Genomic DNA, 10887 nt, shown 5'->3' on the forward strand with positions numbered 1-10887 from the left:
TCTGGATGACTGTTTCCATTTAAAAAAAAGAGAGATGCCACCTTGTGAAATAACAAATACATGATACCCTGAGGCCCAAAATAATGGAATTTAGATGAAACATATTTTTGCATATTTATAGCTTTGTTGACATTAAAACATCGAGGCAGTATTTGTTTTGTTTCATATTGTGGCCTGTTTGTTGAAGGAGGAGTCATGTTTTCTGCACCCTATAGTAAGTCATTGGGCCTCACTTCACAGTCTGGAACTCATTGGTCTCTCATTGCCGGGCAATCCAGGCCATGTAGTGATGACACCTTAGAGAACACAGCTGCTCTTGTCGCTGTTCTAAACAACTAACAATTTAAGATAGAGAAGAAATGATTGAATTTAATTATTTTTAATTGAATTCTATAGTTCATCATAAGGAAGCTTGTTACTTAATACTCTACAGTTTTTAAATTGAATTACTTATTTTGAAGGCTTTTATGGTTTCACTGTTTTGTCTCTTACAGGATGGCAATGATTCAGACGAATTCATGTGAATGGAGGAAAGGACCTTTTAAAGATGTGAATTTGGGGCAGTGTGCAGAAGTTTTCATCTATGTTCTGAGTCATAAAAAAACAACCAACCAAAATTCTGCCTTCATAATATTCTACAAATATTACCAACTTTGGAGTTTAAAAAAAGTGTTCCCTTTTTTGCTGTCAGCAAAGGATCAGATGAGTGTATATGTGTATATAAATGTGTATACAGTATAGTTGGACTTCAGTAGAGCATATCATTTTAGGAAAGTGAAAATATTTTTGCCAGAACATGCCTTGGAACCTCACGAAAGTTGGCCGCCCCTGTTCTTGGAATAGACTCTAGAACGAACCAACTCTGGAAAGTATTTCTATTACTGCGGTCTGTCCTGAAAACACATGTCTTGAAAAGCTCCTCATATTCTTAAAATAGTCTCAGTTCTGTTAAGAAGAACGTATTGATGAGCAATATAAGTGAATGTTCCTCTCACCCCTGACTTCCTGGTTAAGGAAAAAAAAAAGATATGGGTTTTGAAAGTGATAGTGATATTTTCAGAAGATAACTGGCTTCCCTGGTCATGTCCCATTGTGCCATCCGAGTTTGTTAATGGATCTGCCCTCATCTCTCAGCTTCTCCAAGCTTCCACCTGCTATATCCTTCCTTTTCCCATTGAGAGCCTCCACCCAGGCACCATCAGACTTAAGAAAAAGAATAGTCGATGTTAATCAGATTTGGGCCTTATGGCAGTTTTTACCTGAGCCCCAAGTTGTATATTACAGCTTCCGGCTCCAAAGTCATTTCTCAGCATTGAGGGAAGAAACAGGAAGGAGTGCTCTGTGAATTCCTTTGAAGATGTAGGTTACCTGGTTTCTGTCTTGGGATGTAGCATAAAGCCCAAGTCTACTTGGCAGTTACGGTTTAGAAAGACTAAAGCATGTCACTTGCCAGCCGAGTAGTTTGTTATTTACTTTGAAATAATATTTATTTTGAGTGGTAATCCTGGAGCTCAGATTCCTCAGTTGTAGACTCAGTAACTTAATAGGTAACAGTCCTGCTCATCTGAACCACCTGTCTTCCAGGGTGACTCTGAATAGAAGAGAGATCTCTGTGACAACCTGTAAAGCAACCGCTATGGAAAGAGACAAAACAATGAAAAGGAAAGACACAAAGTCTGTGGGTCAGAAGGCAGAGAGGTTCACACTTTAACCCCACCCAGAAGTCTTCAGCTCTGTTCCAACCCAGCAAAAGCACCTCCTCCAACAGATACTCTACCTGTAATAGTGGAATAGAAACAAGACTTATTTCTGTTTATCCCAAGTTGGTGTGTGGGGTTGAACTGGAAAACGTCTTGGGCCAAATTCTGAGAGGGTGCAGAAGATGAACGCATAGATTAGTGATTATCTCTGTATATATGTCTCATGACAGCCTGGAACTCTGTGAGTTGGAAATGTAACAATAAAGACTCATTTTTATTTGGGAGGACAGTAATCTATAACTTCTTAGAATTTGCTCATTAGTTCCCTCCCCAAGCTGGTTCTTAGGGTAATCAGGCTGTGAAACCCTTCTCTGTCACGTGGGCTTAATCTGACAGGTTCTCCAGAGGTGATCTTCCTCCTTCACTGACAGATGTGTCTGTCCCAGATGCCCGTGGGGGCCAGAGTGGACGACCTTTCTCAGGCACCTTCTTGATTCAGTGTAAATCAGCAACTGTGCTTCTTCAATCAGATAGCCCTCCCACCTGGTGACTGTAAATGAAGTGCTGCAGCTGTCTAGAGTGGGGAGACTGCCTCTGGCATTGCCTGTGTAACCTCATCTCTCTGCCCCATGTTACAGCATATACAGGAAGAACTTTGGAAGAATACATCTATTTTTACTGTAGTGTGAGAGATCCTGGGGTCCACATGGTAAACTCTTAGCTGACACTGGTTTCAAATCCCTGGCCCTCGACCCTTTCTAGCTGCTCTTTGCTGATTGCCCCTGCTCTTTGCTGATTGCCCCTCTTCCCCCTCTTTCTGTGCGATGGGCAGGGTTTTTGACCAGCTCCCATGGCCCCAGAGGAAGCATCCTCTTTTTCTTCTGAGAACATTGGCTCAGTGCCAACAGGTCAAACTGTTGGCATTGAAGTCATCTCATTTCTGGCTATTGACATGTTCCCTCAGCTTTTTATAGGAAAATTCCAGACTGTTGGCATTTCTGTAAGCTGTGCCCTTGATCAAATCACACACCGTGAGCATTTCTCTTTTCCACTCCGCCTCCAGTCTCCCTGCTCCGATCTGTGTGCAGGTGAGGGTCACATGATTATTTACTTAACAAACTGTCGTATTCCTGTAGCTTGAGAAGTTATTTCTTATCCACCTTTTTTGACCTGGAGTCACAATCTTTTGGGCAAGGGAAGTTTGTCACAGTGCATGGGATAGAACAGACTTTAGGGAGTTGACCAAAATAGGGAAGGTTTTGACCTTTGCAAAGTAGGCGCTCAGCTGTGGTGGATCCCCTTCAGTATCTGTTTTTGTTGCTGTGCTGTGTTGAACATTGTCTAAAGCCCAGATTTTGGTGAACCTTTGAACTGTTCCTTCCACTTGGGAAGGAAGGTGTGAGCCACACATGTAGCAAGATTAGAGAGGGAAGTAGGTTCTGGCCTCTTTTTTAAGACCAAAGCTGTTCCTCCCACATTTGTATCCATCAGAGACAGAAAGCTCTCGTCTTCCAGGCTGGATCAGGTTATGGGAAAAACTGAGCAGGATGGAGAAATGGAAAACACGTTCCAATTTTTGCTGACCTGTGGTCTTGAAAGCCTGCTTTTCTCTGTTTGATTTGAAGGACAGCGTTGTGAATAATAAATCCCACACTCAGAATGATCACAGTAGAGTGAGTGGGCAGCATCTTGATTCTGAAGTAGGCTGGGAAACAGTCCAGCTGTACTCAGCACTGTAAAATTAGAAACTTCAGTTCCAAGCTAAATGTCCATCTCGACCCATCTAACTCCAGGGAGTGTGTAAGAGCTAGGAAATGAGGACAGCACATCCGGTGCCCCAGCAGGCCACCGTTCAGGGTGGGCTTCGTGAGAGCCCTTTCCTGCCTGGTGCACGGGGGCCCAGCACAGGGCAAGTGACTTGTGTGCATCACGTCATTTCATGTTGAGTATGAACGATGCCACCCATGTACGCGTCGTGTTCTGGATGAATGACATGTAAAATAGAATAAAAGCTTATAGTTTGAGAAGAACCAAGTGTGCGTGTGGGCTTTCACTTTCCTTTCCTCCATGACGCAGTCTCATTGATGGGCTGTGTGTACTTTAGACAAGTAGGAAGAAGGAGGTTCTTGGCTACATGGGATGATGCCCTTCGAACAGTCAGTTTTGCTCTTTAGCAGGAAGAAGAGAACAACGTAGAGCAAAGGGGAGATGCCCAGGGATTTCAGGAAGAGAACTGAAGACCTCGTAGTCTCGGGGCTGTGATCTCCGTGCACCAGAATGTGAAGTCTACAACTCAGTTCCCCACCCCTCTAGAGTTCCTAGGGGTCTGCCTGAGACCCGGACCCCTGGATGAGGTGTGAACTGCAGACTTGTTGGAATGGTACCCTTGATGAATGTGGTAGCTCAGGGCCAGTGCTCTGTTAACAGAGCCAGCCCTTCTGAGATCCTGTGTTGTCACTGCTGACAACACACGTTACCCAGTGTGTTGGCAGGAGGTACCAGGGTAGGAGGAACCACAGAAACAGACTTCTCTCCCAGCTGTAAAAAGCATATTTGACTTCTTAAATGTTTATTAGAGCAGGGGCCCCCGTTGAGGAAGTCCGAGCACAGACTGGAAAAGGATTTCCAGACACACAGCATTTCAGAAGGGAGTGAGTTTATTAGAACAAAACGTGGGCTCCGTGAGTGCAGTAGGCCGACCACCTGACAGACCATGGAGAGCCATCGCTTTTCGTGGGTTAGTAACCAATTTTTATAGCCTCAATACAAAATCGGAAGGTTGGCATTAGGTGATTGGTTAAGGTCTGTAGGGTGACTACCAGGGTGGGCATTTTTGCTTAATTTGGAGTCAGGAATCCTGTTAGTGATGGTCACAGGGGCTTTTGGCAATGATTACAAAGGGGCTTAGTCAGCTTTGGAGGTGACATTGGTTCTGGGCTCCACTTATCTGGCCTTGGTGCAAAGCCTTGCACCTGTGTCCTTGGGGCAGGACTCAAAAGCCCCCAACCCCTGGGATCTAATGCCTGGTGATCTGAGGTAGAACTGACCTAATAGAAATAAGTGAGGGGCTTCCCTTGTGGCTCAGCTGGTGAAGAATCTGCCTGCAATGTGGGAGACCTGGGTTCGATCCCTGCGTTGGGAAGATTTCCTGGAGAAGGGAAAGGCTACCCACTCTAGTATTCTGGCCTGGAGAATTCCATGGACTGTAAATAAACTGCACAATAAGTGTAACATCCTTGAATCATCCCAAAACTATCCCCCACCCCACCCCATCCTAGTCCAAGGAAAAGTCGTCTTCCATGCAACCAGTCCCTAGTGCCAAAAAAGGTTGAGGACCGCTACATTAGAGGATACTGGGTTCTGTTTCTCACTAGTCAAGGCAAACCTGCATTCTTTTGGTTTTAACTGCCTTAGCTACTAGAATTCTGGGGTTTAAGTTTTTGAGTCAGTCAACCTATCTGAGGAATGTAGGTGGAAACAGAATTTTCACATAGAGAAATGTAGATTCATTTATATTCTTCAGTTCAGTTCAGTCACTCAGTCGTGTCCGACTCTTTGCCACCCCATGAATCGCAGCACACCAGGCCTCCCGGTCCATCACCAACTTCCGGAGTTCACTCAGACTCACGTCCATCGAGTCAGTGATGCCATCCAGCCATCTCCTCCTCTGTCGTCCCCTTCTCCTCCTGCCCCCAATCCCTCCCAGCATCAGAGTCTTTTCCAATGAGTCAACTCTTCGCATGAGGTGGCTGGACTCAAAAGTACACAAAATACTGATACCTAACACTGTGTGTTAACCATGGCTTACCATTAGAATATACACACCCCTGTTTTTCTGTCTCACAACTGATTGCTTCGTTTGTCTTGCTGAATTCACGGTATCAGTTGTTGGAGGGATGCCAAGCTCTCCACCTTAGTGATGGTAACTACAGCTCTGCACTCTGCCGGATGAAATAAGAAACAGGTCTCTGTGTTGGCAAGCGCCAATGGGCCCTGACTAGGCATTTTCTGCCTTTGTTGACAGCCAAGGAATGGAGGCTGGGAAATGAACGCTCACCCTGGAATCCCATGTAGCTTTTGCTAGTTCCCAACCCTGGTGAGTGGGTGTCAGTATTTAAGGGTTAAAAAAAGGGAGGCGGGGAGGAATTCTCTAAACTCAGTATTGTTTTTCAATCCCACATCAGCCCCATCCTTTGTAACCACTGCATTAAAAATATAAGATTAATGGCCTGACATTTTACATCCTGCCTAGATGAAGCCTTAGATGTCTGCGTACTTGCTGGTATTTTGGTTTCTGCCTCAGCGGTTTGCCTTGTAAAAAGAAGGTCAACATTTGCTTATGATTTCTGGGATATGCTTATGAGAACAGGATCTTCCAGGTGTTGAGGGCTAGTCTGTTGATCTTGAACCATTTTAGCTCTTAGTCAAAATGCAGGGTCAACAGGTTAAAATTACAGACTGAGAAATATAAAGGGAAAATATTATTTGAGGCAATGGTCTTCTATCCAGCTCGGCCTTACCAGAATTGTCTTCAGTTATGAAGCCTATTGCTTCATTATATTATTCAATCATCCCTTCAGAACTCTGAAATTTTTGTTCTTTGGTTAACATAGTCAGCACCCAATAAGGTTTACATAACTTACTCCAACAATAGAATGGGAAAGACTAGAGATACCAAGGGAACATTTCATGCACAAATGGGCACAATAAAGGACAGAAATGGTATGGATCTAACAGAAGCAGAAGATATTAAGAAGAGGTGACAAGAATACACAGAAGAACTGTACAAAAAAGAGCTTCATGACCCAGATAATCACCATGGTATGATCATTCACCTGGAGCCAGACATTCTGGAATGCGAAGTCAAGTGGGCCTTAGGAAGCTTCACTATGAACAAAGCTAGTGGAGGTGATGGAATTCCAGTTGAGCTATTTCAAATCCTAAAAGATGATTCTGTGAAAGTGCTGCACTCAATATGCCAGCAAATTTGGAAAACTCGGCAGTGGCCACAGGACTGGAAAAGGTCAGTTTTCATTCCAATCCCAAAAAAGGCAATGCCAAAGAATGCTCAAACTACTGCACAATTGCACTTATCTCACACTCTAGTAAAGTAATGCTCAAAATTCTCCAAGCCAGGCTCCAACAGTACTTGAACCATGAACTTCCAGATGTTCAAGCTGGATTTAGAAAAGGCAGAGGAACGAGAGATCAAATTGCCAACATCCGTTGGATCAGCAAAAAAGCAAGAGAGTTCCAGAAAAACATCTATTTCTGCTTTATTGACTACGCCAAAGCCTTTGACTGTGTGGATCACAACAAACTGTGGAAAATTCTGAAAGAGATGGGAATACCAGACCACCTGACCCGCTTCTTGAGAAATCTGTATGCAGGTCACGAAGCAACAGTTAGAACTGGACATGGAAGAACAGACTGGTTCCAAATAGGGAAAGGAGTTCATCAAGGCTGTATATTGTCACCCTGCTTATTTAACTTATATGCAGAGTACATCATGAGAAATGCTGGGCTAGAGGAAGCACAAGCAGGGAGCAAGATTTCCTGGAGAAATATCACTAACCTCAGATATGCAGATGACACCACCCTTTATGGCAGAAAGCGAAGAAGAACTAAAGAGCCTCTTGATGAAGGTGAAAGAGGAGAGTGAAAAAGTTGGCTTAAAACTCAACATTCAGAAAATTAAGATCATGGCATCTGGTCCCATCACTTCGTAGCACATAGATGGGTAACAGTGAAAACAGTGACAGACTTTATTTTGGGGGGCTCCAAAATCACTGCAGATGGTGATTGCAAACATGAAATTAAAAGACGCTTACTCCTTGGAAGACAAGTTATGACATCACTCTATACAGACTATACAGACAACGAAAGTCTGTATAGTCAAAACTATGGTTTTTCCAGTAGTCATGGACAAATGTGTACAAATGCAGGACATAAATAAGGCTGAGAACTGAAGGACTGATGCTTTCAAATTGTGGTGCTGGAGAAGACTCTTGAGAGACCCTTGCACTGCACAGAGATCAAACCAGTCATTCCTAAAGGAAATCAACCCTGAATATTCATTGGAAGGACTGATGCTGAAGCTCCAGTAGTTTGGCCACCTGTTGCAAAGAGCCAACTCATTGGAAGAGACCCTGATGGTGGGCAAAATTGAGGGCAGGAGGAGAAGGGGGTGACAGAAGGTGAGATGGTTGGAGGGCATCACAAACTCAATGGACATGAGTTTGAGCAAACTCCAGGAGATGGTGAAGGAGAGGGAAGTCTGGCGTGCTGCAGTCCACGGGGTTGTGAAGAGTTAGACATGACTGAGCGACTGAACAACAACAAAGGGTAAAGGAAACATACAGACCCTCCCTCGCTTCAGCGTGCCCTCTCCTTCCTCCAAGCAGCTGTGAATTCCATGGATCTCCCAGGATTCGGAGTTGGGAAGAATATTTAAAATGTTTTCTTTGATATGAGTAGGAATTCAGAATTTGAAAGGAAAAGAAGGGCACAGGTGTTTTCGAGCAGTGAAACTCTTTGGATAGTACTCTAATGGTGGATACACCTCTTTATACATTTGTCCAAACTCAGAATGTCCAGCCCCTAGCGGACCCCAGAGTGAACCCAACTGTAAACTGTAGACTGTGGGTGATAATGACAAGTCCTGTAGGCCCATCAACTGTAGCAAATGTACCCTCTGGTGTGGGAGGGTGTTGATAGTAGGGGAGGCTTTGGGTATGGGTGTGGGGGCAAGAAATACATGGGAAATCTCTGTATCTTCTCAATTTTGCAGTGAACCTGAAACTGCTCTAAAAACTAAAGTCTATTTAAAAGAGAAAAAGGGTATAGAATGATAAATGTTCCCAGTTCCCCTTCTTGGAGGCAACCAGTAGTACCAGTTGGGTTTTTTTTTTTTTTTTTAATTAAAGGCAAATGTCTAAACCTGGACTTAGCTCAATCTGCCTGCTTCTTGGACTGGATGCAGCAGGGGCTCAGCGAAAGGTGGTGTGTGTGTTTGGTGTGTATGTGTGTAGGGGTGTGTGTGGGCAGGGGTGCTTCTCTATGATTTTGCCTCCTGGGGCATTTAATCCAAAAGAAAATGCCCAACCCCTTCCCAGAGTCACCCCTGGCTGGGGCCGAGGGAATGGTCAGGAGCTCAGAAATGGAGAGGAACAAGAAGGTGGGCAGTGGCCTGGTGTTCTTCCCCATGAAACAACCTCTGCGGGGACAAGGAGGTACAGGGTTCTCTCTCAATGAACTCATGTGTTCTAATTAAAATCTGACCTTAGTGGAGCACAAACAAAGGAAATGAAGACAGCTTCTTCACCTCGGTTTATGCTTGGGGGTGGGGAGGAGGTGGGAACAGGACTGACCTCAGGCGTCTTGTGATGTCAGCGCCCCAGCCCCCGCTTTGGTTCTCTGCCCTTAATACCTTAGCCACCCGCTGCCCCAGTGCCTCTGCTTACTGCTGCAGAAAGGATGGCGGGGAAGATCCAGTGTAGGTGAAGGAGGGGGAGCCATTCACCCTTTTCATCCTAGATCTTACTTTTAGGAGTGTGGGTTTTAGGATATAACTCAGTTCCTTTTCTGTGTGACTTACGGCAAGTCACATGTCCCCTCTGGGCCTTATGGTACCCAGGGGAAAAGGAATAGGAGCAAAGGAGGGCTCTAAATCCTAGCTCTGTGGGGGGCAGGCAAGTGATGGGACTGAGGGCCGCTGGGGTGGGGTGGGCAAGTGTGTGCACAGCACATGTGGGTAGCCCTTCTAAATGGGCGGGGGGTGGGAGGGGGGGCGGCGGTGCTGCTGCTCAGCCCCACCTGAGAGTTGTCACGGGGAAATTGAATTCCATAGGATAAGCCAATGAGTAACCAATTCACTGAAGGTTGAACTTGGCAATGTAGGGAAAAAGAAGGGGCTTTCCCCTCCTCCCCGCCCCCGCAAGATTTTGGTGTTTTTTTGATGTGGCCCATGTTTAAAGTCTTTATTGAATTTGTTACAATAGTGCTTCTGTTTTATGATTTGGTTTTTTGGCCACGAACCATGTGGGATCTTAACTCTCCAACCAGGAAATGAACCCACACCCCCCCTACATTGGAAGGCGGAGTCTTAACCGCTTACCCCACCCACCAGGGAAGTCCCAGGGCTGTTTATCTTTATCATTTTCAACAATGGTTTGATTTCCCTACCGTTGGTGGATACTTCGGATGAATAGGCCAGATTCTGTGATTTCTGACCCACTTCCCAGGATAGGAACAGTTCCATCTTAAAATGGCAATTTCCTTTTATGTATTAAAAACTCCAGTCTTACATAGAATGGATAAACTAGGTTCTACCACATAGCACAGGAAACTATATTCGATATCCTGTGATTAAACCATAATATGAAAAAAATATGAAAAAGAATGTATAGATATATATAACTGACTCTCTTTGCTGCACAGCAGTAATTAACACAACATTGTAATTCAACTCTACTTCAAAAAAAATTTTTTTTTTAAATTCCAGTCTCATTTAAATCCAAACTTTAATTACAAATAGGATTCCAAACTTCAGCCCACCTTCTGATTCAAGTCTGATTCTCCCCTCTGCCTCTTCCAACTTCTCCATCCTCCCCTTGCCGCCAGCAGCCAGCTCCTCTAGGGGTGGGGCCAAGGCTAAAAAGACAGATTTTAGGAGGCTTTCTTACCGCTTGGTCTTCCTCTATAGTAGCCAAGAGGAAGGGGATATGCACCGTTGTAATCTGGCTATTGGAGTGTCTTGCAACTAGAAGGTGGATGTGCTCAACTACTTACTGCTCTCAGTTTTGAGACTTCACGAATATCCAATAGCAAATGACATCACAAATCTCATTTTCAGTCAAATTTCCAGATGTGTATATGAGAGCTCAAAATTATTCACCACTGCTGGATCCAGTCAGACCCGCCCATCACTTATGGGCTATCAGTTTGAAGGTTTTGGGTTAGAAGAGTTCAAAGGTCTCTTCCTTAGAGAGCAACAGTTAAGGAAGCAACAGTTAGAACTGGACATGGAACAACAGACTGGTTCCAAATAGGAAAAGGAGTACGTCTAGGCTGTATATTATCACTCTGCTTATTTAACTTCTATGCAGAGTACATCATGAGAAATGCTGGACTGGAAGAAACACAAGCTGGAATCAAGATAGCCAGGAGAAATATCAGTAACCTCAGA

General features: G+C 44.5%; 1 protein-coding gene across 1 annotated transcript in view; it reads left to right on the forward strand.

Annotated features, from left to right (window-relative positions):
* Positions 1 to 3730, forward strand: part of CCDC25 (coiled-coil domain containing 25) — a 33086-nt gene extending 29356 nt beyond the window's left edge. The window contains exon 9 of the mRNA XM_010839595.1: positions 495 to 3730. Within this exon, the coding sequence (XP_010837897.1) occupies positions 495 to 524 (30 nt within the window). The 3' untranslated portion in view covers positions 525 to 3730. The remainder of the gene's footprint in view (positions 1 to 494) is intronic.
* Positions 3731 to 10887: the final 7157 nt, after the last annotated feature.

The sequence above is a fragment of the Bison bison genome, unplaced genomic scaffold, assembly GCF_000754665.1.
Source record: "Bison bison bison isolate TAMUID 2011002044 unplaced genomic scaffold, Bison_UMD1.0 scf7180017864123, whole genome shotgun sequence".
Lineage (NCBI taxonomy): Eukaryota > Metazoa > Chordata > Mammalia > Artiodactyla > Bovidae > Bison > Bison bison.